General features: G+C 40.6%; 2 protein-coding genes across 4 annotated transcripts; one reads left to right on the top strand and one right to left on the bottom strand.

The window, feature by feature from the left end:
* The first annotated feature begins 176 nt into the window (after nucleotides 1-176).
* Nucleotides 177-17,473, top strand: trim3b (tripartite motif containing 3b). 3 transcript variants are annotated; one of them, XM_051078445.1, is made up of 17 exons: nucleotides 177-448; nucleotides 3,968-4,143; nucleotides 6,508-6,637; nucleotides 7,203-7,313; nucleotides 7,473-7,624; nucleotides 7,891-8,071; nucleotides 8,246-8,347; nucleotides 8,518-8,616; nucleotides 8,858-9,010; nucleotides 9,230-9,608; nucleotides 10,268-10,371; nucleotides 10,482-10,649; nucleotides 10,798-10,966; nucleotides 11,635-11,676; nucleotides 12,368-12,438; nucleotides 12,611-12,751; nucleotides 12,840-12,983. In XM_051078445.1, exons 2-17 carry the CDS (start codon nucleotides 3,998-4,000, stop codon nucleotides 12,921-12,923), a joined length of 2,232 nt encoding a protein of 743 aa, XP_050934402.1. In that variant the 5' UTR covers nucleotides 177-448; nucleotides 3,968-3,997; the 3' UTR covers nucleotides 12,924-12,983. The 3 variants fall into 3 exon arrangements, with proteins under 3 accessions (XP_050934402.1, XP_050934401.1, XP_018547023.1); XM_018691507.2 differs by lacking the exon at nucleotides 12,840-12,983 and adding an exon at nucleotides 15,183-17,473 and having other exon boundaries at nucleotides 182-448; XM_051078444.1 differs by lacking the exons at nucleotides 11,635-11,676; nucleotides 12,840-12,983 and adding an exon at nucleotides 15,183-17,473 and having other exon boundaries at nucleotides 181-448.
* A 1,831-nt stretch (nucleotides 17,474-19,304) lies between these two features.
* On the bottom strand, nucleotides 19,305-26,809 carry trim47 (tripartite motif containing 47). Its single transcript, XM_018691511.2, has 8 exons — nucleotides 26,550-26,809; nucleotides 25,968-26,179; nucleotides 23,949-23,994; nucleotides 23,713-23,808; nucleotides 23,159-23,383; nucleotides 22,768-22,790; nucleotides 22,557-22,678; nucleotides 19,305-21,809 (listed from the first exon to the last, which is right to left on the bottom strand). The coding sequence occupies exons 1-8, from the start codon at nucleotides 26,730-26,732 to the stop codon at nucleotides 21,280-21,282; spliced, it is 1,437 nt and encodes a 478-aa protein (XP_018547027.1). The 5' UTR covers nucleotides 26,733-26,809; the 3' UTR covers nucleotides 19,305-21,279.
* Nucleotides 26,810-27,525: the final 716 nt, after the last annotated feature.

Raw genomic sequence — 27,525 nt, 5'->3', positions numbered from 1 at the left:
GGACTTTCCCTCTTCTACTTCTTGTCTGTTTCAATCTCTACCTCTCTCTCCCTCTGGCCAGCATGAATTTTTGGCCTATGATGCAACCCCACTCCGCAGTTTAAGTTTCCCAGCCAATCAGAGCACGGCAGAAGGAGGGTATCCAGTCAGCTCGTGCTTGTAAACAGCACTGACGGTAGGAGGGACTTTCAATTTGCAGTCCCACCCTCTGTTTTCGTCCCTGCTCAGCCCTTTTCCAGCATGTGTGTGTGTTGTGTTGGAAAAGGGAAAAACGATAGAAGGAAAAGGGAAAAGGAAGAGTGGTCAGCAGGGTTGAAGTGTTGAAGGCAGAGACGAGAGGGGAAGTGGGTCTGAGTCAGGGCGTGTGCTGATTTCTTCAATGTTACACTGACTTAACAACATAGCTGCCATGGAACCTTCTAGACTGATCTACTCCACTCTACTGACAGTAGGTAGCCTTTCAACTCTGTGCATATTTGTCCTCATTTTGATGTGTGCACGTATGACTTTACATTATCAGCTCAGTTATCACCAGAGTAAACTGTGTGAGTTTGCTCAAGCTGTCAGCATGTATTCATTGGTGCTGTACAGGTGCATGACAGTGAGCAGGGAGCAGATGTGCTGATACTTTTACTGTTTTCACTCCCTTCTCTATTAAACTCTGTCCTTTTCCACTGCCCTGCTGTTGAACTGGGAAGATGACGTTTAATTTCCCATCTTGCTTCCTCCACATTTCTCCCTGCTTCATTTCCACGTGTGTTTTATAAGAGATACACATGAGCTGTTAGGATCCTATTGTACAGTGAAGCAACAGTAGAGGTTTTCAGCTGAATCAGACAAAGAAAGTGAGAGAAAGAATACTATTACTTTGTATCCTGTTAAGCCAGCAGTGAATGGACGCATTGTGTATTAACTCCGCGGGTGTTAGCTTGTTGTCACACACAAACCTGCTGCAGCCTTGCACTTTAACACACACACATAAACAGTTAGCTACACATGCGAATACTGTAATCCTGACAGTTGGGGGAATTACTCAGGCTAAGGTCACCAACAACATTACCGCTGTTATTACAGCATGTATAATTGCTTGGGAGAATTACAACACATTTCATTTTGATGGTATTAGCTGACAGTTCCCTGCAGGATGTGTCCTCTCGTACATCATTTTTGAAGCTTCCTGCTGTCTTGCCTGGGCTTGGCTTTATCCCACCCTGCTGGCTTCAAGTGCAGAATCTAAATTCTCAATCTGCACGTCTTCACTTACTTTTCTAACTTGCTGATCCTGTCAGTTAAACTGGTCATGGTTACTTCAAAGCTTCAAAACTAAGCATTGTGTTGTATTTAAGAGTTTAAGCGGGCATGGATGAAGCTGGGACCACGGTCTGCTGAATACATACACTGTACATAAAACATATGATGCTGGGCAAGAGTATCCACTCATGCATGCATGACTCTCATGTGTGTCTGTTGCTGCATGTATGCGTTTTACATTTCAGTCAACCTGATAGTAAAGCTGGAGCATAAGAGTAAAAGTCCCATGCCTTTCATGAATCAGTTAAACTGCAAGTTCAAAAGAAGTGTTAAATTAGGTTTAAGGGTTTGAATTTCCATTTTCCGTGACTGACACTAAGCAGATGGTTTTAGCATTTGTGCTGCTCTTTTTTTTTATTCTAGTGTGAAGAATTCTTATTTGTGATTTATTCTGATTGCAAATCTTATTTTACTGAGGCCACCCCCCCCCAAAAAAAGAAATGTCTTTTCAAATACAACAAGCAGTAAACAAATGGACACCAGCCACATCACTTTCCAGCAGTCCTAAGACCCCTGGTCTTATTTTAGTCTCACTGTCATTGCTTCCTCGCCTACCCTCTAATACACAGATCTAAATTTAGACAGTCGTCATTACAGAATGATGATATTAGTATCAGTGTGTTCTTGTACAGAGGGAGAATGGCAGAGGAGTGTGAGAACTTCACTGAAGTATACAGTGCATCCTGTGGTTGATCCCCGTTTCTATCAAGAGACATTCAAGCTTCTTTTCATCAGAGTACGACCACAGACAACCAGATACTCTTCAAGTGCCAGTTTTAAGCGCAGGATTTATACAGAACAATGCACATTTAGATTCAGACAGAACATAAGCTACTTAACCACTAATCATTTACATCAGACATCCTGTTTGTCCTCAACTGGAGTGTGAATGTGACACGTCATTCTCATGGTTGACAGCTTAAGACGTGACCTGTACCCTTCCAGTGTACAGACTGTGTGTCATTGGATCCTCTTTGCAAAGACTGGAAAGATACTGCCTAGCTTCTACCCACCCTGATTGTGTGTGTGTGTTGTGTGTGTGTGTATGAACTGTATGTGTGTGTGCAGCAGACAACAACTAACAATAGGACATGAGCAGAGATGGGACATAGGGGATTGAGTGTCGCATTAGATCCAGAAGTGACAGATGTGCAGACAGGGAGAGAGTCTGGTGGGGGATGATGATTATCAGTGTGTGTTATATGTGTTTTTGTGCATATGTTTGTACGTCCTTGTCACTGTTTGTATAAGTGTTTGTCTTTGTAAATTACATCTTAAGACCAGGCATGTTTGTTTGTTTGTTACACATGCTATTCACTCATTCCTGCATTTGTATGAACATATGTGTGCATGTCTGTGTCTGAAATATGAATAATACATGTGTTGACCTACTGAGAAAATGTAGTTGGACTACATTACTGGAGCCAGTTAGTAACGGAGAGATAAAAATGGCGTGCACTGTATTCATTAAATGTGCCAATTTAAGCCTTAGGTCGGGTCAAGTGAAACTGTTTTTGGACAGATACATGCTGTCATGGCCCTCTGTCACTTTCCTCACAAGAAAAATAATAATTGCTGCAAATGGCATGTGAACATTTTGAAAGGATGATTTTGCATAGTTAAAACCTAATCTCTCCATTTCCTTTACACACATAGATGCACACAAGCAATAGGAACATGCTGCGGTAGCATCTTTAACTTACCCCTGTAGTTGTTACGCCATATGTGTTGGGGCTTGCGCCGATGAATGTGAAAGTGGGCCACGTTGGCGTTGAGACGGCACTGGTGTGTGTGTTGCTGGGCAGAATATTCATACCTTGCAGCTGTAGCTCTATAATGGATGAGAGTCACAGAGTTTTGCTACTATTAATAATGAATAAAGATGCAGTTTGAATTAGTGCCAGCATGAAAAAATTTGGTAACATTTGATACACATACTAAACAATTTCATGCACCGGCATAATTATGTTTAAAGGCAACGTAATCCATTATCCAAACTTAAGCAGCAGTGAGCATAGCCACCAAAATTAAAATACAGGATTATAACCCACTGTCACTCACAAATTGATACACAGGTCTTTTAATACACAACAACAACGAAATAGAACAGCTAGTGTGTGTGCATGTGAAGTTAAAAGTGGATGCAACTGTCACAACAGGTCTAGTGCGTCACCAGTGTGTATTTTTAGTATGCTTTTGTATGCACGTGTGACCAGGAAACCCTGTTGTAATGTATTATTGTGGATTTGTAATAAAAAGCTGCTCTTTCACCACAGACTTCACTTATTGTTTAGTTACAAAGCCTTTAGTTTCCTTTCTTTTCCTGATTTGGTGTTAACTGAGATGTTCATCAAAGCCAGACACAGTCATTCTGGTTTGTCTACATCTGCTCCGGTCTGTACACTTCAGGACTGGTACATGTCTCTATTTCACACAGATCTCTTTCAGCTGGAATTTGTCTGGTATTAACCTAGAAATAACGCTATAACAATGGACACGTTTTTATACTAATCAAGGAATTAAACAGCTTTACTAAGTTTGGTTCCTGGTACCTCCTGTGGGAAGTTCACAGAGCATTAGCGTCTCCTGAAAGTGACACTCGTCAGAAAAGCTTTTACAGGCAAATACTTATGCATTTATCTTTGTTTCTCTGCAGGCTAACTGCTGTCATTGTCCGCAGCTGTAAATGTCCTCTGCCATGGCAAAGCGTGAAGCTGGGAGCACCAGCCCTGTGGTGCGTCAGATAGACAAGCAGTTCCTGGTCTGCAGCATCTGTCTGGATCACTACTGCAACCCCAAGGTCCTGCCCTGTCTGCACACCTTCTGTGAAAGGTAGCTAACGTTTATTCTCTCTCTCTTTCAATGAACACTGGCTAAGGTCCTAATTACTTACACCTCCCTCAAGCTAAACCTGTCACAAACCCAAGTCTCTGCTCACTGCTGTTCACGCCGTCTGCTACATGTAGCTTTTTCAGGCCAAGTGAAGAAGGTGGAAGAAAACTTTTTTTTTTTTTTTTTTTTACTGTGGCCATTTCTCTGCCAGTCCTTATCCTCCCATCCTATTACTGAAGAATTCCTGTCATATTTACATGTCCCCTAACAGAGGACCCTCATCTATTACAAATCCCTACCCACAATTAAACAGCTCAGAGCACTTCTCCTCACAGACTCCACTGGCATTCCTTAGCATCAGGGACCGCCAAAGACTGTGGTCTGACAAAAAGCCCCATTGTTGGGAGACACATTTACAGTACTTCAATTTGCAGCTCCTCAGAAAGACGACACCCCCCTCAGGCGATACTAACTGGGGCCCTTTCGTGAGGAGGCCTTTGGAAAGCTCGCTGCGGGTCAGGGTGGGAGGATGGAGAGTGAAGAGAGGGGCATGTTGTTAGGTACAGAGGATAACCGGGATTATGTTTCAAACTGGTTTACTTTACTTAAACCTATGATCAAACAAATATTTATGGAATAGTTTTGTATAGCCAAAGTATGGGATAAATCCTTTTTCCAAGCAGTGTGAGGGGCATTTACCCACCAGAGGGCAAGTTTAATCCCCGGTTTAACTGGATTGCATGTGATGTGAAGCCCTGCTGAGGTGAACAGATTTTTGTCTGGAACTATACATGATGTAGCCAGACAGATGTTTTAATACTGGATGGCTTGATGTAGTTTTAGGGGGTTTTAGGGCTGAGCTCACAACCCCTACTGGGTTTATTCTGTTTGGTATCACTTTTATTTTTGCTCCATTTTCCCCTTCTTGTGAGTATCTGTCATTAAACATGTAAAGTTACAGTACAATTGCTTTGCCATCTATAATTATGTGTTCACTATTTAGAGATCAGGATCAATTCGCCTTGGGTTATTCTACTGTGTCAAGTCATACCAAAATGATAAATGATATCCTCCTACAATAGGGGCATGTAGCTACTTGTACTCGTACTCATGACTGTAGGTTTTTACTTAACAAGGTGCACCAGCTCTACAAAAAAAAAAAAAAAAAGTCAATTGATCAGGCAATTGACTCAATTCAACTCAACTTGCTGCTTTTCTCTGTTTTATATAATTTTGAATAAAAAAATATATATTTATTACTTATTGGACAAAACATGCTATTAAAAAATGGAGAAATTTTAAAGGACATTTTCTAATGTTTTATAAACCAACATGTACTCAGGTAACTGCAATTTGACAGCTTAACTGATGATGAAAATAGCTGTTAGTTGTGGCCTCATCCCAGACCTTTTCACTACATAAATGTTTGAACTACCGGCTGTGTGTCACTTATCCAGGCTGCAGAGCTTTATGGTGCTGTTCACACAGCAATAGGAAGGTAGATAAGTGTTTTCAAACGCTTATGACTGCAGTTGACCAAAGCATGGTTGATATAAGCCCATGTGGTATCATAAATTAAACAGGAAGGTGTTAGTATGCAGCCCAGGCAGCTGCTAGACATCCTTGTGTACAACTGCAGAGACTTATCCTCGATACTGACCTCAGGTTTCTTGCAGCATTAACCACAGAATTTGTGAAAAAAAAACAAAAAACAGTCGTACATCATGTGCTGGATGGCAGGCTGCAGGACAGGAATGCGGTGTAATCTGCATATTGCAGCTGAATTTTGCTGACTGCAGGTTTGGCTTTGGCTTGAAGGTATCTGATGTTAAATAGATCGCCTCCTAAGGGCAACTGAACCTGAACATCCTCAGCATTTAGGGGCTGATGGGATGGAAGTGTGACTGCTGCCAGGATGAAGGCCCGGCCAGAATCCAACACCTTCTTGCACACACACAGACACACACATGCAAAAAGTTAAACATAATTATGTGTCACACAAGCCCATATTCTCCCTAATGTCTTCTGTCTCTTTGTATCTCTGTTAGGCAGATTGGTTTACCAGGAATTCACTTACTTAAAGACAAAGTGTGGCTGTTTTCTCCTGAGGCTGTGGGTTCTGGGTATTGACTCAGATTCACACTTTGCCTCTATTTGTTGTGACAGGAACACCACTTAGGCACTGTCTCTCAATTACGGTGATAAGGTGACAGCTCTGTCTCTAGTGTTTTCCTCTCATTCTCTCTCTGCTATATTGGTAAATTGACTGTGACTAATAATTACACACAGAACAATGGAAAAGAATTGCTCAGTACATTTTGCACTCTAACTCAAGCTTTCTTTGTTTGTTGACTCCCTCCTCAGTTGTCTCCAGAACTACATTCCCCCAGAGTCTCTGACGCTCTCGTGTCCAGTGTGTCGGCAGACGTCCATCTTGCCGGAGAAAGGAGTTTGTGCTCTACAGAACAACTTCTTCATCACAAATCTCATGGAGGTTTGACTCGTAATCTCTCTTTTTTTTTTTTTTTTGCTTCAAGCCACACACGTGTGTGTTAGCCCAACAGGATTTTCAAGTTCATTACATGGAACAAAGGAAAAAATGCGAATGAAACCAATTGTGAGATAAACAACAAAGCAAAGAATATTAAGACAGTATACAATTACAGACAGTACTCAAAGAAATGAGGCAGAGTGTTTGTGTGTGCTGCCAATGCTGTTTTTGTAAGAACCACTCCTTGTGTTGAACAGAGGGAGGACATTTTTATAGACTGAGGTCATTCTGGACAGTCCTTACTTCCTCGAGGGGCTCTCTTTAGCTTTTGTTTGTCCTCACTTCAGTTCTGGCTGGGGACTTTGTTGCATGTCCTCTCTCTCTCTCCACTTGTTTCCTGTCACCTGTCAACTGTCTACTGTCAAATAAAGGAAAAAATGCCTCCTAAAAATACTAAACAATGCCACAGCCCACACAGCACATTAGAACACAGATCAGTATCTTACAAGTCTACTGAAACTTGCTCATTAAAAAACAACATAATGAATTTAAAAATGTTGTTGACCAGGTCCTTCAACGAGACCCAGAGTGCTCGCGGCCGGAGGCCTGCAGTGTCCTGGAGTCGGTCAGTGCTGCAGCTGCAGGAAAGCCCCTCTGCTGCCCCAACCATGAGGGAAAGGTGAAGCTTAAGCTCAGTCATCACCTCACCAAAAATCACTTCTTTTGTTTTTAAGTATAATGTAAAACAACCTGAACTGAACTTAAATTGCCCTGCCTACCTGCAATGCCCAGCAAGAGTCAGTGAGCTTTTTTTAACCCAGTTTGTCTCCCTCTGCAGGTGATGGAGTTCTACTGCGAGTCATGTGAGACAGCCATGTGTCTGGACTGCACAGAGGGCGAGCACCGCGAGCATGTGACTGTTCCTCTGCGGGACGTCGTGGAGCAGCACAAGGCTGCACTGAAGACACAGCTGGATGCAATACACAGCAGGTGGGGAGCTGATACCTCGATAAAGCTTTCAGAGTACATCCTTCACATCAGGTGTTTAGAGGCTTAAGCATTTGGCCCAGATTTGGCATCTGCCATCAACTCTGCTGTGCTGTGCCTGGGATGTCAAAAGTTGGTACTGACTACAGTGACACAAAACCATGTTCATCAGATTTTATTTTAAGTTTTCATTTAATTTTAGAAAGGATTTATCATATAATCATATCTACAATATCTGAAGGAAAATTTCACGTTGTGTGATCTTGCAGGCTCCCTCAGCTAACAGCAGCCATCGAGCTGGTGACTGAGATCTCTCGCCAGCTGAATGAAAGGAAGAACGAGGCGGTAGCAGACATTACCAGTACGTTTGAAGAGCTGGAGCGGGCGCTGCATCAGCGCAAGACGGCCCTCATCACAGACCTGGAGAACATCTGCAGCACCAAACAGAAGGTCAGTATGTTCTGCACATACACATATACAGTCACACATACTTGCATCATTGTACACTCATAGTCACATAACCTGTCACATCTCTCAACTCATATTTTACTCTAACCTGTTCTTCTCATCCTCTCACTCTTTTTTGTCCCCCTTAATCCGTGTTGTCCACTTACCTGAGTGCAGGTCCTGCAGGCCCAGCTTTCATCTCTCCTGCAGGGGAAGGAACACATCCAGAGCAGTTGCAGCTTTACAGAGCAGGCTCTCAGCCACGGGAGTGCTACTGAGGTGGGCTGGCTGGCAGCTTGTAATTTGTACAAGCAAGCTAACAAATAGTCTACAACCCACATGGGAGTTAGCTATCAAATTTGAGCAGTGTAACAGGATGTGAGCTCTTGCAAAATAATCAAATATGTTTGTATTACTTAGAACACAGTTTGTGTTTCTTGTGAGTGTAGGTGCTGCTGGTTCAGAAGCAGATGAGTGAGCGGGTAACAGCGCTGGCCCGACACGACTTCCCAGAGAGACCACATCAGAATGCACACCTGGACTGTCAGGTATCAACTGCTGCTTATTCTGATTCAATTTCTCTCCTCTTGATTTTAATTACTGTGCTCTGACTGATCTTCCCACAGGGTTATATCATGCAATTTTAAGCAGTGGTTCAGTCTATAAGTCTGGTGTGGGGGTAGAGTACTTACAGGGGCAGGTTTTCTTTTCTTGTAAAATATAAACATACGAACAGAAAGAGATTCTTCAGTGGAAAATATTGTGCATTTTATGTGCTGTCTGCTCCAGGTGGAGACTGAAGGTCTGCGACGCTCCATCCAAAACCTGGGTGTTCTCCTCACCACAGCAGCTGTAGCTCACACCTCTGTCGCCACAGGAGAGGGCCTCCGCCACGCAGCGACCGGGCAGCACCACACCGTTACAGTGACAACAAAAGACAAAGTAATGCCCTCAAGTTGTTTTCTTTAGTCACTTGTGTGGATATTTTATAGTTTACTTTTTCATTTTAATTCACTTTTCAGGCCATTTTTCTCCTGTCAGTTATTTTATTGTAGCAAGCTTGTGAAGTGTCTGTAGTAAATGTTGCCATTGATGCTGCAACCATGTGCATACTGCAACAAGAGATTTTTTGTTCTGAAATTTAATCAATGACCTCTGCAGGATGGGGAGCTGGTGCGGACAGGAAATGCTGTTTTAAAAGCAGAGATAGTGTCTGCTGACGGGAGCCGGGCCGCAGAGACAGAGATAACGGACAATAAGAACGGAACATATGAGGTGGGCTACACGTTACGCTCTGAAGGAGAGTACTCCTTTTCTCTGTTGCTGTACGGCCAGCCGATACGCGGCAGTCCGTTCCGCCTGCGGGCAGTGAAGCCGTCGGACGTGCCACAATCTCCAGATGACGTGAAGAGGAGGGTGAAGTCTCCCAGCGGAACAGGGGGCCACATACGGCAGAAAGCAGTGCGACGGCCTTCCAGCATGTACAGCACCACCAAGAAGAAGGAGAACCCTATTGAAGATGAGCTAATCTACAGAGTGGGTAAGGCAGATGAGCATGGGTCATGTAGATTTATGTCATAACAAGAAAACACAAAATTTCCTTTGTTAAAAGGAAATTTCCTTCCATTAATTGCAGATCAAGAATGTAAAATTGCCACAAACTAGTTTCTAAACCATAAAACAAGTTTCTAGATTGACATCTTCTATCCCCGGAAGCTACTGTTTCCAATTAGTGCCAGTAGACTTGCTGAGACCTGACAGAAGAAGTGACATCCAGAGAAACACACTGCATTCACAAGCTATGTTGTCAGATAAACGCAGAAAACAAACAAGCAAACATGGATGTTGTGAAAAGGATTATAAGAATTTGGTGGTTGCTTACTTGCATTATAAATGTTGACTCAGGTTTTTGAGTAGTATCAGAGTATCCCTGCCATGCAAAGATAATGTAGCCTACCTTCCTCAAATAAATTAAAGTGTAATATTCTCACTGTGATGGAGCATCTGGCTCAAGCAGGTCTTTATGAGCTAAAAATCAAGTTATACTTTGCAAAATGTTCAACATCAATGTACAGTGTAAGCATTTTTTACTCCAAAACCACTGGTAAGAGCCCTTGAGGAAACACGTCACACACTGAGACCGAGGTAAAAATATCAAACGGCACATTTACTGAGTGTGTAATTATTTTTTTTTGTCAGGTTCCCGGGGCAGAGAGAAAGGGGAGTTCACCAATCTGCAGGGAATCTCAGCCTCTAGCAACGGCAGAGTGGTGGTGGCTGACAGCAACAACCAGTGCATACAGGTGAGACACACACGCAGAGGAAGATACATGTTAAGTGCACATATTTATTTGTGGTTATGAACAATAGGAAAATACATGTTGCTCACGCTCTGTGATGAAACTGGATACAGGTATTCTCCAATGACGGCCAGTTCAAGATGCGATTTGGAGTCAGGGGTCGGTCTCCGGGGCAACTGCAAAGACCAACAGGTGTCACCGTGGACATGAACGGTGACATTGTGGTGGCTGACTATGACAATCGATGGGTCAGCATCTTCTCCTCTGATGGCAAGTTTAAGGTGAGATCTGAGCTTACACTGACTAAGCATCGTTAAAGACACAGTATGCCTCTTTTGAGGTTTATTCGTGCATGATGTCCACTGAAAAATAAAAAGAAATTTCTAAAGGTTAAGCTGCTAAAATCCTCTTTGTCCTCCTGTCTGGCAGAATAAGATTGGTGCAGGCCGGCTCATGGGTCCTAAAGGTGTGGCTGTGGATAAGAACGGACACATCATCACTGTGGACAACAAGGCCTGCTGTGTCTTCATCTTTCAATCCAATGGGAAGCTTGTCACTAAGTTTGGAGGCAGGGGGACGTCTGACAGGCAGTTTGCAGGTGAGAGGGAAGCTTAATATGACGAAACAGGGAACTCACAAGCAAGGCCTTCTCCTTCAGTGATGCTATTTATCATTAATGCAGCTGTTGCCACCAGCTTTTTAAGTAAATCTGTCAGGTTAATGTATTTGATATAATATATGACAACAGAAAATATTATATAGATACTATATGTATTGTATGTACTATTTTGGATTTTGGAACATGTTTTGCAACTTGCATTTCTCCTCTGTTCAAGATTAAAACACTAACTAACTAAAGAGCAACTTAAAATGTCAGCTAGGGGGCAGCAAACATTTAGAGCTGCTTTCTCCCATGACTATTATAATGAGATATTAGCTGTGACTATCTGGGCACAACAAGCACGATGAATATCCAGAAGACTGGGGGCATTTTTGAGACTCCACTTAATTCTTTGGTTACACTCTCACTGCCAGATTGTGTTTTTACTGTATTAGATAGATGTTACATTGCATGTTACATTCTGTTTAAATATGTAAGCCTATATATACTTGCAGACAAAGCCCCAGACGACACAATGACTCCCCTGCTCCCCCCACAAACTGCCTGTGCTGACCGCCCTACTCTATTTTCTTCTTTGCTTATCCTTTATCTCTGACTACCTATTTTTTCTTTCTTTCTGTTCTTCCTCCTGTTTTCCAATTCAGAAAAACTTGGCCCAAACTTAAATAAATCTGGCTCAGTGTTCAGTAAGTACTAAGTGTGGCCTTGCTGCAACCTTAATCCCACAGTGCAGTGCCCTCTGTCTAACCCAACTCCCTGATTATGTGTCTCACCTCTTGCAAACTCAAGACTGTGTTGACAAATTGTTGAATCAAGCTGTGCCTGTACAATGATGATCAAACATGCAAGTACATGCCATTGTAATAATCACTTACTATTACAATAATGAACATTTTGTCACATGCATTGTGTTTTTTGTGTACATGACTATGAAAAGATCAATGTGAATGATTTTTCACTGCTCTGACTCCAATGCCATGAAACTAACAATGGTCCCTGTTTGCTAAAAGACAATCAGAGCTACAGAAATCAGCAAATATGTTTTCACTTCACATAAATACCTACCCATGATACATTTTTTGTAACTCTGTAAGTACAGTTTTTACATTCAGGAAAAAAACAGGAAAACAACTGTGCAATTCAACTTAAAGCATCTAATGCATGAAAAAATGCCAGCAGAATACTCCAGGCAAATCAAAACAACTAACTATTTGATTAAGCTAGGTAACATAATTGCAGCTGTAGGCACTATTAGTTAACATTTATTTAAAGAGCCTACTAACAGTAAAGGGAACAGTCCAAACTACATGAATCATTCACAAATGAGTTTTAACTACTGCAAACTCAGCAGTAATTTGCTTTTCTCTCTTCATCCAGGTCCACACTTTGTTGCAGTTAACAACAAGAATGAAATTATTGTGACCGATTTTCACAATCACTCTGTGAAGGTAAATGCTAAATTCAAAAGAAAAAATGTTCTCAGAGGTTTTTGAAAACCTAATGTTGTGGTCTTCACTTTCATTCATTTAGACACATGTACATTTTCTACATAGTTAAGTGATAATATGTATCAAAGTACACATGTAAACATGTTGTGTTTTTACTGACTTCCTGCTGCAGGTGTACAGTGCAGATGGAGAGTTCTTGTTCAAGTTTGGCTCTCATGGTGAAGGCAATGGCCAGTTCAATGCTCCCACTGGTGTGGCTGTTGATGCCAATGGAAACATCATTGTTGCTGACTGGGGTAACAGCAGAATACAGGTGAGACAGCCTTTATCAGCGTATGTACTCAGTCTGTTATCAATGTCATAACTTGAGGTGTGACAGTTAACTGCCATCTATGTTACAGCACCTTGAAACCTGCAGATGCAAGTATCTGAGTGTCCGTGGCTGGAGGCATTATGTTTTCGAGTTATCAAGCCCAATCTTGTAAATGCACTACACAAATGACTGTAAAAGAATCCATTCTGAGAACTACATTATTAAATTATTGATGATACAGCCATCCTCTGCCTATTGCTTTGAGACAGCAGTCTATCAGCTTACTGCTCTGAAACAGAGAGATTTGTGCAATGGTGTGACACTAACCACCTTGTGCTAAATGTGAGGAAGACTGAGAAGATGAACTGTGGCAATTATAATATCTTCTCCAAACAATTCATGAGCAGTCTATTATCAGACAGGCACAGAAATTAGTGTCTTATCAACTCATTCTCCACCCAGAGTTCCAGCTTTTACCTTCTAGTAAGTAAGTACCTTCTAGAAGTTTTGGTTTGATCCTCAGGGCAACATTGAAAATTCTGAAGCTATAGCTCAGCTGTAGCTCTCAGGGTAATGTGGCTTTAATAGTTTTTGAGATTGAGGGTTCAATCCTGACTCTATTTTGAAAGCTGATGTCCAAAGGGGAGACTAAAAAGCTCTCAGAAAAAAACAGCCTCAAATGACTGTTGTCTAGTAGCTCAAGCTGTTACACTTCATAAGTTTTACAGGTTGTCGGTTCAATCCTCAGCCAGCTTGTTGAAGTTTATAATCCAACAACAAAATGGCAGACTCAAAAGCTTTCAGAAATTGATCTCACATATCTTTGACCTAATAGCTCAATATCTTTAAGTGCTGCATAGAGCTGCTCTGAATTTTTGAGGCTGAGAGTTCAATCCTCAGGAGATGCAGTAAGTTCTGAAGCCCAGGACCCAGAGTAAACACTCAAAGGCATAAAGAAAGAGGATTCAAATGATAGCATGGGCTATTAAAACACTACTTTGCAGTTTTGAAGATGTGAGTTCAACCCTTATGAAACCCAATTTGTTTTTGAGGGCTGGTGTACAAAGGAGAGACTGAAAAGCCTTAAGGAAGAAAGCTCAACAGTCTAACCAAATGGCTCAACCTGGTAAAAGTATGACTGAGAGTCCTGAGATCGCTGGTTTGATTCCCATGAGGCTCACTTATATATTTTGGAAGATGGTGTGCAATGCAAAGACTTAAAAGTGCACTCTGAGAGAACTTACCAATGCGAAGGGTGCTTGATGGCGGAGTGGTTTCATTTGTGGTCGCAAGGTTGTGCTGGTCCTGGAGCGGCTGGTTCAAATCCGTTGTTGGTACTTGGAGTATGGTGTAGTAGGAAAGGGGGGGACAGGGTAGGGGCAGTAGGATAGGGAGAAGGGGGTTGAGGCAGAGTGTCTCCCCCCGGGACCTCCAGAGATTTCTGAAATAGGGGAGTAGAGATGTCTGGGTTGACCGAAGATCAAGATCAAATATTACTAAGTCAGAGGCAACCAGACGACTACCATCGATATGACAATCTAAAGCAAATTCAGTTGTCCTTGACTTAGCACTTCTAGATACACCGTGACCCAGATACCAAAATAAATTCGTTTCAACCAGATTCTTACTGCACCATATTTTAATTATGCCCCGACACAAGTGTTTTACTTAATTCTTCCATCACTGACGAACTAGAAGCAGGTGTAGCTAAGCTAGGTTTGGCTATGACGTTAGCTTAGCTTAAGCATAAAAATTAGCTGACAGTTAACAATGAAAAAGCGGCACTCATACACTAAAAACACAGAAAAGTAATGAATGTATTGATAATTTAAGCGGTAATTACCAAATGTTTGCTCCATGTGCTCCAGTCCTCAGTAGCTCCGCGTGGAAGGGCCGACTGGCAAACAAGAAATCCTACTTACGACCGGATATATACAGACTTTTGGGTGAGTGGGGAGGGTTGGTGGGGCATACTCTTCTTTGCAAGTTACATGGGGATCAGATAAGATCCACAGCAAGATGTTTGCATGTAGCATGTGTTGGTTAAGATTTAAAAAACATAATTTAATCGCCGATTTAAAGCACAACACAGCACATGAATCACGAAGCTGACATCCGGACGGACATGACAACACCCCTCCCCGCTTTTGATTTTAAACATTAATCATGATAACCCTCCCATGATTTGATGGTATAGAGTTGGGTTGTCAGTGACAACCAAGACGCAGTCCCGCGTGACGTGACGTGATGAGCGCGGCGGCGTTCCAAATCTTGCGCTACTTTCGTTCTGTTACGTCGTTCGCAGAGGATTGAACCAACAACCTCAACACTCTGAAGGTGGCTTCCAACATCCAGAGCCACCATGCTGACCATACCTTTGCTAACACTAGTTTGTTGTAACACTGAAAACCTTTGTGTTTTTCTGTTTCAGGTGTTTGACAGTACAGGTTCCTTCTTATCCTACATTAACACCTCAGCAGACCCACTGTATGGTCCCCAGGGCCTTGCCCTAACCTCAGATGGACACGTGGCTGTCGCTGACTCCGGGAACCACTGCTTTAAGGTTTACAGATATTTGCAGTAAGCTGAGGGAAGACACCACCGACACAACTCCTGTTCAGACCACTTAATGTCCCGTACTGCTTGTGGACACAGAGCTGCAATATGCCCGATACACTTAAAGGACAAATGAATTTCCTTTTCATTTTGTTTGTGCATTCTTAAGATCTAATATTCAGAGCTGAAAACAAAGAAATCCAAGAAAAATGTTTACCCAAGATCCAAACAGACAAACAAACAAACAAGTGTAATTAAAATGTTTTTAAAGACAAAACAAGCCGAATATGAGAAGGAAAATCTCAAAAAACCTTCTTGGTAGAACAAATGTTGAACGGTTTGACTGATCACTCATGGTTTGTCTACCTTACATTGTCAAAACATTTAGTGCTCTTAACCAAATGAGGGGAAATGAACTGGAAGTGAACCTCTGGAACAAGGCGTTTCAGCTCTGTGTCTTACAAGCATGACCTCACCAGTAGATAGCCTGACAGACTAAAGTTGGTGATACACTGCAATTTTTTGGGCAATGCAGATGGGCAACACTCCCAGCAACCAGCAAACTAAATTGAGACACAGAAGCAGAAGTCAACTGCCTGTTTCCTGGTGAGAAGATGATGCTTTGTGATTGAAGTAACAATGCTCAGGCCTTTTTTTCTTGAACACTGTTGCATGTCAGTGTGCTCCAAAAAATTACCCTGTGGTCACTGCCTTACAATTTCTCTCATCAATAAACACAACAGGATACATACAGACAGGAATGTGTTGTTTAAATAATTGTTTTTACTCTCAATCTGCACCTTATCACACTGACAAGATCCCTGCACATGAATATATATTTTTTGTTACATATATGCAAGTTTTTTGTTTTGTTTTGTTTTGGTACCCAAAGACAAGCATCAAGAAGCACAACAGTTAATAAAACAAAGGGGTTTTTTGGACACAACATCTGAACCAGCTCCACTTAAGCATCAAGTCCGGTCCCCTCTAGCTAGTCTCTCTATTCTATTAACCAAAACAAATGTCTTATATCTGACCCCACTAGTTCTTGCACTTTTGTGTATTCATATCTACAACCTAATGTAGTTGTACATACGCATATTTAGGTGTATATATGGATTTGGTGTCCATGTTATTTCGCTATATAACCTACTTATTCCAGCTCTTTATGAATCAATGATTTCAACACTGGAGTATATACAAATACAGTAGAAGGTCATGCCAAGTAGTAGCCAACTGAATGACTTGCAAACATCAATGGAACAGTTGTTGTATACACATTATTTGCTGTATTTTATTTTTTCAAAGGACTTAATTTATTTTTAATTTTCTTTTCTACATAATTTGTTCTACAAATTATTTTTCTAATTGGTGCATTTGAACTGTCTCCTCTTTGCCAAACATTGTTGTACATAGGCCTTGTCACTTGTAGCACTGAAGCTGTTCTCTCTTTTGCCTCCTCCCGAGCTCACATCCAGTTAAAACAGTTAAAACTTTTCCTTCTGCCAAAACGTATTGTCGTAAGTTGTTGTTGAACATTGCACAAAAATACAAATATTCTAAGAGTTATATAGTTTGCAAGAGTAATATATGCCTCTGTGTATAGTTATCATTTAACATAATCAGAAAGTGTACTGTATATTCCAATCATATTCTTGTTGTAGCTGACAAGCGCCTTTACCATGAGTTTTCCAGTAGTTGCATTTAATTTGCTTTGTAGTTTCAGCATTTTGAAGGTTTTCTGTGTGACTCCTAGAGAAATACAACACCAGCTGACACGCAGTGACAGAAAGATTTTCACCTGTGTTTTACAATTAAATTGTCTCCCCCTGATTACTCATCTGTAATATCATTCTGTCTCCATATGCATTTCTCATTTATTTGATTACCTCTCTGTTCTGACAGATTCTGACTTCCTCCCTCCATTAATTTAACTCCTGTGTTACTTTTTTTTTTTTTTTTTTACTGGTATGTCTTCTTTCACCTGTAAAGGTCACTGAGCTTCTCTTGTGTGTGTGAAATAAAGGAAGCACATATAAATTAAACACTACATCAGCCATCTTGTGTAGCCTACTGTATACTACAAGAGGCCAGTCTTACAAGAAGTAATCACTATGTAATCATGGCAAAGGTATGATTGTAAATATTAAATAATAACACTACAAACTGTTGTGCAAATGGCCTGTTTTGTATAACCAGATTTCAATTAATGACAATAGAATTAATGAAGGTTTAAGAGTGATATATTTTTTTAGGAGGGGGAGGGAAAAATCTATAAATTTGTTGGCAGATTAGAAATCAGCAGACAGTGTCTCCTCTTGTCAAGGCTAGCACCTAAATATTCAACTGCCTTCTAAAGGAGATTGGACTCCTCAAGCCTTTTTCCTTAAAATCGTCTGCCCTCTAGTGGCTATCTGAAAAATTGTCAAATTAGCTGCAAACATGACAAGTTACATGCTGTAGAAAATGGCAAGAAAAGTAATGGGAACTAGATTAAATCAGACTGTTATGCTGCATACTTTAAAAACGTTTCTCCTAAAATGTCATATATACAGAAGCCCTGAGAGGCCTGGCCACAAAAAACATTTCCACCTGTTCTTAAGTCAAATGTGGGAGAGAAAACACTCGTCTCTTAGGGCTTCTATTCAAAGATGAATGGACATTTCAACTTACTTGATTATATTGGTATTTTTGTAGGAAAAATGTCAAAATCACAATCTGATTTCAACATTTTTCAATCTGTAAACTGAATGAGTACTATTTATAATCTGTGGCACAAAGTCACAGAAACAGCCATTAAAATTTGTGCTGACAATACACTCAGCTGTTTGGGTCCTCTGTGGAGGAAGAGCCCAGGCGTTGCAGTGGAAACCAAGTTATCCCCTACAGTGTGGTTAACACCAGCATCATGTGGCATGTAAACAGAGTTTTAATCACCCTTATACGTAGACAAAAAATTTACATTCAAATTTACTTTCTGAGAGATTATACAACAAACTTTAGACGGAAATACTACCAGCTTCCTTAATAGAAAACAGTTGGGAAATAGCCACAGACAGTGAATAATTATCTTTCACCTGCAGTTATTGGTCAGTAAACTTAACTCTGAATAAACTGCTGCAAGATCCAGCTGACCCAACTTTCAGTGTCACGGTTTCATCACAGCTGTCAGGAAAAGGTTTACCAGCAATGCCTTTCAGTCAAGTGTAAAGTACCACCTCTGATTCTTGTTAATGAATTTGTAATCATGGTCAACTATCCATATGGCTCTTCATTGAAACCACATCTCTGTAAAGAGACAGGAAGAGTCACTACTGAGTCATTACCAAAAACAGGAGGAGATGAAGAGAACTCAGTTTTCTCACCTCCTCCTTAAATGTTCTAGCAGTATGAAAACTGACTCAACAACACCAAACTGTCCTGGAGGGTTAAATTAGGATGTTGGACCAGAATAGCAAAGATGAGGGTGAGAAAACAGGGAACCACGGCCCTTTTGAGAAACCTCTTGCTCTAGGCAGCAGTGTTGCCACTGCAGCCAGTTGTGGTATTTCTGACAGATTTCTGGTATAGTTTTGGGTGTAAAGAAAATAAACCTCACCACGAACTTGTGCATATCAAAGTTCAAGAATTTGGTTGGTGAATTTTAGAAGAAAATGGTCAAACAGCTTCAATACTTTGATACTGCAAAATGCCAAAACAGAGACCAAATGTTTTCCTAGTTTAAACGTTGAGGTTCTTTGAGAAGACTAATTTCAGTAATTCTAAGTGCTGAATCTCACAGAACTGGCTGACAGTGTCCTGATAACAGAAATAACTAATTTAGCAGAGCCACTATGGGAAAACATTAATTTTTAAAACAATATTACAGGCCAGTCATACATTTTAATGTACCCGTAACTAATATGCTGGCTGTCTCATGAAAAGATGGGTAATAACACTGAGCAATGTGGGTACAGTGAGTGAGAGAGTAAAGGTTTTAAAGAAAATTCAATTCAAGTCCTTTTTTTTCCCTCTTTTAATCTTAATGTAAACTCTGAGAGACAGTAAGCACATTAATAGCAGGTGAAAGGGCCACAAACAGGGATTACCAAGATTATCTCTTTTATGTCACATTTATCAAGATGGCCCCAAGAGGCCAATAAGATGAATACATTAATGAGATTCAGTAATGAAATGTATGTATAAGCATTAAATGACGTACACCATATTAGACAAAACATTTATCAGCAAATACTCTAAAGTTAAAGAGCACAGAGTTTTGCAGTTCTAACACAAGCGTTTTAGACGTCAGGAAAAAAAACCCTGAAAAATGGAGTATCTTGAGATTGACTCAAATATTATAACTGATCACGTTGTTAACTGTTTCCACTGTGCTCCTCAATAAGATCATTTGAAAAAGAAGGAAAGAAAACTCACTGTACAACCCTGTAAGATGGCAAATATCCCACTTGTAGGTCCATAGCACTGTGGGAAACAGCACAAGCAAAAATAAAAATCCATTAAGTATCTTCTCAAACAATAAAATGTTTAAATCATAAGTTCATGAAGGAAAATATTTATAGAATCGTCCAGATACATGTATTTGCACATTCAAAATTGATTAAAAGGGTACCAACTGAAAATAAAATGGACAAAAGTCACATTGGACAGAGCTGGATAATAGACCTAAAAACGTTAGGACCAACTCAACAACTAGCAAGTAATGATCTAAAGCAGAATATAATTAAATAAATGCTGTTGTAAAAAGCAAAACAAAAAACATGTAAGAACATGTAATAAAACATTCATTCAGCATTTCATAGGTTTTCATTGTAGCCAAGTCCAGCGGACTCTTAACAGTGTCCTGACAGTAATGGAATGTCTTTTGCAATAAAACTCATCTACAGGCTCACCCATTAACGTATTCAGAGATATTCATTAATGATAAAATTTATAATTCATCATTTGACTCTTTGAAAACTATTTGTTTCGACTAACACCTGCTCATTTTCAGGCAGACTAATAAAATGTATTTTGGATTTTAAAAAAATCTCCCAACAAAAGGTAAACATTCCATCAGTATCAGTGCTCACAAAAATAAGCTGCAAAATGCGACTCAGAGCAATATACAGAGAAAAAAGTCCAAAAAAAAAGTCAACAATGCAAGGAATAAAAACAAAAAACAAAGATGATTCTAAAAGGCTGATGATAAAATTATTATCTGTACTTATGTTAACATCCACAAAAACAAACAACCTGAGCCAAAAGTTCCTGGAAGTCTAATCATAGTCTGAGAGCCGACATCCCAGTACAAGCTGGCCAGTTTGAGTCAAATAATTCTGATAACTATCAGCACTCACTGACTGTTCTTCAGTCCAGAATTAATGAGGGAGTTAACTGTCAACAACTATCAATGTGATACAGTAACTATGTCATATTTCCTTCAAGTTCTACCCAACAAGGCGAGAGCGCTGACCTTGCCTAACAAAAACGTATCTAATTTGAGTTAATGTACAGTATTATAGCATAGCAGTTGCTAATAGGATAAGAGCTGTATATGCTCTAATCAACAAGAGCATCTGAGGCATCTGTATCCCAGCAGACACAGTGATATAGACAGCAAAGCACCTCTCCAAACACCCTGACACAGTAGTCAGGGGGTATAAGCCTACAGTGTGTGTCTATGTTGAAAAATACCAAATGTCAAACTTTCAACCTCAAAATATGAGAGAAATGAAGGTCTTCATTACAAGCAAAGTGTAATGAGACACCTGGTAATTCTTATTCAGTGTAATCTGTTTTTTGTTTTTAAACATCAGTAAGACCAACAAGTAACAGCTCAAATGCATACAACACATGGCTCCAAGAGTCAACATCACCCTGTCACTCCAGCATGGTCTATGTGACAAAACCTCGCTAACAGCAAATCTGAACACACTGGCATACATGAGTTCAGTCTTAGACAGCTAAATTAAACACTCATTGCAGCTCTCTCAGTAATAGTGGCATATCTGCAGCCTGCTGCCTGGATCATTTTTCCCTGGGCTGAAGAAAGGGTAGACAGGCTCTTCAAAGCAGGTGTCAAACATGTAAAGTCTCTTCATTGTGACGGCATCATAGAAACTAAGACGGCCGTTGTCATAGTCCAGATACACGCCAACCCGAGGAGAGTTCCAGTAGTCAGCGACTGGGATGCGCCCGTCCTCCCCGTTGGCGTACAGTCGGTCCTGCAGGCACAGACTCCAATAGCCTGCAGAGGGAGTGAGGCTGACGAAGCCCTTCCTGTTGCTGCACTCGGTGGTGACTCCCAGGTACCACACACCTTTGTCCTTCACATCCACTTCCCAGTAGTGTTGGCCACTAGCGTACTGGGCTGTGGCAAGGACGCCACAGAACCGGTTGAAGCGGGCTGGCAGGTCGGGCTCCTGGTTACGGACACGGCCCTCCTCCACTTTGGTGTCAAAGTCTGAGATAAGCAGGTTTGGGTGAGCAGTGTCTGGATCTAAGGTGAGATTCTGAGGCACTGCACAGAGAGACATAGTAAGAGATTAATTCATCCTGCTCCTACACTGGGCTGAAACTGGCAGTACATTTGGAAAAAAGAAAAAAAAAAAATCCAATTGGACATTTTGTCCAAGAAAACTGGAAGATTTGCAAACCAGAAAGAACTGCATTTGGTGTTCATTGCTACAGCGCGAGCACGCTGACTAGCCAACTTTGTCAAAATTTCACACTGCCTCCAAGTACAATGACATTTCCAACTAGCATCATGTGATAGTTACACTCTGAATAGACTTCCTTCCTCTATGTTTTTAGTTTACTTAAACGGCTGAATTATTCCTAGTATAACCAACAGCTGTACTAAAACTGCCATTCAAAGAATATACTACAATCTACATGTAAATGTGCTTACCACTAAAAATGTAGTACGGAATATACATTATGCAATATGCACAATAACCAGCTGACATCGGGTGGGAGGTGGGGTTCACCCTGGACACTTCACACTTTTCTCACAAGGCACATTCACACTGACATAGAGCTGCCAATTAACCTGCATGTTTATGGACTGTGGGAAGAAACTGAACATACAAACTCCACACTGGATCTTTCTGTGATGGGACAGTGTTAACCACTGCACCACCATGTTGCACACAACAAAATACATTTAGATAAATACACTGAAGTAATTTTTGTGTATACTGTCAGTCAGTCTATAGCAACATCTGCCTGGGTTTAATGTATGTCTCTGTGCATACAGTAAACTCACTGGTATGCAGCACATGCATCATCTTCTTCCACATGATAAGCTGGAAGGGACCTGAGAAGTCTGTAAATTCAGAAGGACAATTAACTGGCTCCAGAGATGTGAAAGGCTTGCAATGGATGACTCTGTGGGAAAACAAGAAATAAAATGATTATATGAAGAAATTTATGGAATTTTTATAGGTTCATATTAAAAAAAACTGTAAGCTACTTACTCATTGAATGTTTCAGCGAGGCTCTGTAGGAAAGAAAAAACACACATTTTGATTAACATTAAACACACCTGATATTGATCTCATAGTGGAAGAGAGTTTGTTCACATACATCAGTGTTTAATTTAACATGTAATTCAAACACTTTAACATGTTTTTGAATTGTTGGTTCGCGCAGAGTTTGGAAAAAAAAAATATAAACATGCTCCCCTCCACCATTTCAGGAATACGTTTGCACAAATAAATAAATTCAACGCAGTACCTCTGGTATATAACCCTAATAGCACACTGACAGAATCTGTTATTCATCTCTGATGTGAAGCGCTCGCAGACACGTGGTGATTTAAGAATTTAACTACCTGTGTGAATTTGGCAGCTGATAAGTTAGACTGACCTCAAAGCTTGTTTTCCCGCTGATGTGGCTGTGGATCTCAGCTATAGCTTTGTCCACAGCTGCTGCCTCCGTCTCCACAGTCTTCAAGTTGTCATCTATGACGGCCATGGTGGCCACCTCCTCAGCATCCAGGCTCTCAAGCAGGGAGTCCCTCTCATCCAGCAAGAACTGTACCAAAGCACCGACATCTGCCTCAATCTTCTCTTTGAGTCTCTGTTTCTTCAACTGGGGGACAGAGAGGTTCAGAGGATTAGGATGAAGGATTTGATGATGAGAAGTGCTAGTGGTGTATATGTTCACTGTTAAGTGTAATGTTTCATTGCAGTGTGTGCAATTTTTTTTCCTCCATCAAGCACTTCATGACTAATAATTACACCTCCAAGCTGGTTTGCACTTTTGCATTTCAGTTAACTGATGAAATAGGGTGAAACCGTGAAGTTAGAGAAAGTTGAAATCTTGAAAAATTCCTGAATCAAACATATACTGCAAGCTTGGCCCACAAATATATAAATGTCACCAGCAAAAAATGAGCTTAAAAATGGTTCATTCCTTACCCGCACTTCACTTTTGGTGCGCTCATCAGCTGCTATAACTTTTACACATTGAGACTTCTGCCAGTTGAGCTCCATCAGCCTCAGCTTCAACTCCATCTGTAACAAACAAGAACATCAAGACACATGCACACAGAAAAACAGGACATAATGTATCATATTGTGACAGGCTAAGAACAAAAGGTACAAATATTTAGATGTGGTGAATAAGATGATCGCTGATCTCTTTGTCAACTTACCTTCATATCATTCACAACTTCTGGCACTGGTGCCACCTCATGGTGTCTGAAACAACAACAAAGCCAAGCAGTTAGTGGTTTCCAGAGCAATTTGTATCACTCCCAAAACACCTGAGGTTCCCTGCTTTCTTGTTAACCAACAGTCACCCTAGGTATATCCTTGAACTCTAGTAAACGGTGGTGAGTGCATTTTACTCCTCATGAAACACTTGAAAAGCAGATTCTATTATTTACCTATATATTTATCTGTTTGTACTCTCCTTAATCACTGCCTCTGTGGGTGCAATGCTATGTTTGCTAGCGTCTTACCAGCTTCACCTCCTGATCAGTTTAGTTAGATTTATTTGTCAGTGACCATGTGTGAAAAACATCAATCTCATACAAGGACAAAAGAGCAAATTTCCATCTGCAGTCCCTAGGCAGGTAGATGCAACACTAATATTTTTAAAACGTGAAACCAGTGACAGTATGTGAATTGCACACGCATGCATGTGCATCCTTATGCACAATATTTAGAGAGAAAAAGAAGAAAACCCACATGTAAAAACATTGCTCTATAGCACAGGTAGTGGTCAAGAGAAGCATTTTAACAAACTGTGGGTGTATGCTATAGGAACATAATGTATTTCTCTTCTATCTATGTTGAAAAGATGTGAATACACATCACCCATGTGACCTGCAGCTTAGCCATTAATTCAACCTTGACAAACTTTCAACAGCCCTGACAATTACTAAAACTCCAACAATGAAGATAGTAATGTTATGTTCATGCTAAAGCTATGGCTTGGTGGGGGGACAACATCAGGAACAATGTGTATGTTCCAGCATTCGGTAGATCTATACTTAGACCTGAGAAATAAACAATTTCAGGTGTCAGAAGTCTGATTACTGTCAAACACTGGGAATATCTGCAGTTCATACTTTGACACGGGTAGCATCAGGCAGTGTTTCCACATGAAACTTACAAGCAAGCCCTAAAAAGCAACAGTTCATTGTAGGTCACTAGAATAGCTGTAGAATCCATCTGGTCCAATTCCCAATGGTAGCTGGCATAACAACCAATGTCATTAAGATATCATGGATGGAGACTCTGGGCTGGGGAGGGAACAGTCTTAACACAGGGGCCCTTCAGCTCAGAGACAGACTGTCCTCCCTTGAGATTCCTTAGAGAACATGACTTGGGTTAAGTTAATTCATTGTTTAAGATACTGGTACTCAATAGAGTCTTCACATGTGTACAGATAGGCAAGTGTTTATACTGGATTTAAATACACCCTGCAAGGAGGATGACCTTCAGAATATCTTTTCTCCTCAATGCATAAAGCTTAAATACGGGTTTCTGCTTAAGACATCTGGGTCTCCTGAAACTTCTTACAGTGGTTCAAAAGCTTTTTGTCACAACTGTGAGAAATGATTTGGCTTGGATTGAGGTATCTTACTCTCATTTAACTGTGGGACTTTACATGACAAACACACACCACAGATACAGATTATTACTTTGTTTGGCAGGGGTAAGGGAGAACCCGAATTACTGACTAATAAATATGTTTTTTTATTAGTAACATTTTTCACTTATCTTATGTCTCAAAATCTGAGCGGTTTGTTGTTGCTTAGAAATCTGTGTATGGATAAGTATTCATTTGATCAATATAACCGGAGAGAGAAACTGCGTTTCAAATATTTCACTGTCTCCATTGTTACTATCAAACAATAGGATTATGTGCAGCTCATAGTACATGTAAATGCAGCTAACATGTGCCATGTCATTGGTTTGGGCATTAAGTTGCTTATATGTACTTGTACAGATTCATCTAACTGGCATGGTCTACAATGGCAACCCAACCTGAGCTGAAAAAAAATCTCAGTGACTAAAAATTAGTCACAACTAATCTCGTCCCGATTCATAAGAAAGTGACAGTGATTAATTTGCAAGACACCAATATCTTTTTAAGATATTAGTTTACCATATGGGGGAATAGCTCTATAATTTTCAGAGACAGGTGTGAGAATATGACCAACCTGTGCGCTCTAGATTCCCTGCACACTACACAGATAGGCCTTTTATCGGTCTGGCAATACAGTTTCAGCTCTTCTCCGTGTTGGTCACACTTTCCATCTACTTTAACAGGCTTGGAGGGCGTAGGACAAGAGCCCAGACACTCCAGATCGTCTAGTTTGGCCACCAGGTTCTGCACAAGGTAGTTTTTAGTGAAGCTCCTCTTGTTAAACACCTGAAAGAACAAAGAGAGCAACTGAGAAAGACGTAGAAATATGCTTTTAACCAACCACAAAGTCAGCATTAATTTAACAGCGCGTGTTCATTTATTCTGCGTGATAGAATACAACTAAAACACAAAGTTTGTTCATTGTTGTTGGTTAACTTACCTGCTGATAAATTGTAGCTAGCTAAATCTAGTAAGCTAGCTAGCTATCATAGCAACGAAACGCAATACGTAGCTAATGTTATTTTTCAAGCACCACACGCCGGACACTCAGATTTCGATGATAAAAAAAAACTTGGAACTAATAATGTTACAACTGTAACAACATAATCTGTGAAGAAAGCACGGTGGAAAATGCGAATAACATGTATTAACTTACCGTTCTGCATTGAGGGCACTGATATCCGTAGTCTCCGCCATTTTCATCCCAGTGCATGCAGATGCAAAACCGACAGAAATTATGTCCGCATTTCAGTATAACGGGGTCTTTGAAGAAATCCAAACAAATCGCACATGTGAGCTCTTTCCTCAGGTCGTCTCCAGCTGCTCCGGCAGTTGCCATGTTTACAAGCCAACAGCAGTACAACACTGCCACTGCAGGAAGTGGAACAGGGAGGAGGGAGGGAAACGGGCATATTTGTGGTGCGTCATTTTCCGTCTTAACCAATCAGATTCCTCCTCCTCTCTCTCGCACTTTCACTCTCTGGCAAGAGAAAGCACAGTTTAGATGAAGTAAACCTGCATGTATGTTTAAATTTGGCTCAAATTATGGTCAGATCTCCATCTAAATCTCATTAGTTAGGAAACACAATCTATTTTAACAATTGTTCACACAAATTATCGTATTGTTTTTGTCCATATTGAAAGCATTAACCAAAATTCACAGTGTAGGCTGAAAATAGAAGCCTGTGAAGCCTTAGCCTAATTACATCAACAGTAACGAGCTGTCGTTAGGAGTTAGCAAACCCAGAGTCCAGTCACAGAAACCAAAGTGGAAATGAGGTTTAGAGCGACTGTGATTTCTAAACATCTCATATCATATCAAGAATCATCTGCTTGCACAAAAAAGAGATCTCAGAGGATAAAGTATTGTTGATATACATAAAGTTGGAAAGTATTACAAAGTCATCTAGAAGAGTTTAGATATTAATTAGATCACATACAGATAAATTGTCTACAAATGGAGATGATTTAATTCTTTGGCTATTCTCCCTAGAAGTAGGCTCCCATCTTAGACGACTCCAAAGGCACTTTGTAGATGCTCAGTGGGGTAAAAAAGAAACCCTGAGTAACAGCTAAAGGCTTACAAGAATCATTAGAGCCCTGTGTTCATGAGCCTGTAATATGCAAGTCAT

This window comes from Lates calcarifer, linkage group LG20, assembly GCF_001640805.2.
Source record: "Lates calcarifer isolate ASB-BC8 linkage group LG20, TLL_Latcal_v3, whole genome shotgun sequence".
Taxonomy (NCBI): Eukaryota; Metazoa; Chordata; class Actinopteri; family Centropomidae; genus Lates; species Lates calcarifer.
This window is presented reverse-complemented; position numbering and strand designations above follow the sequence as displayed.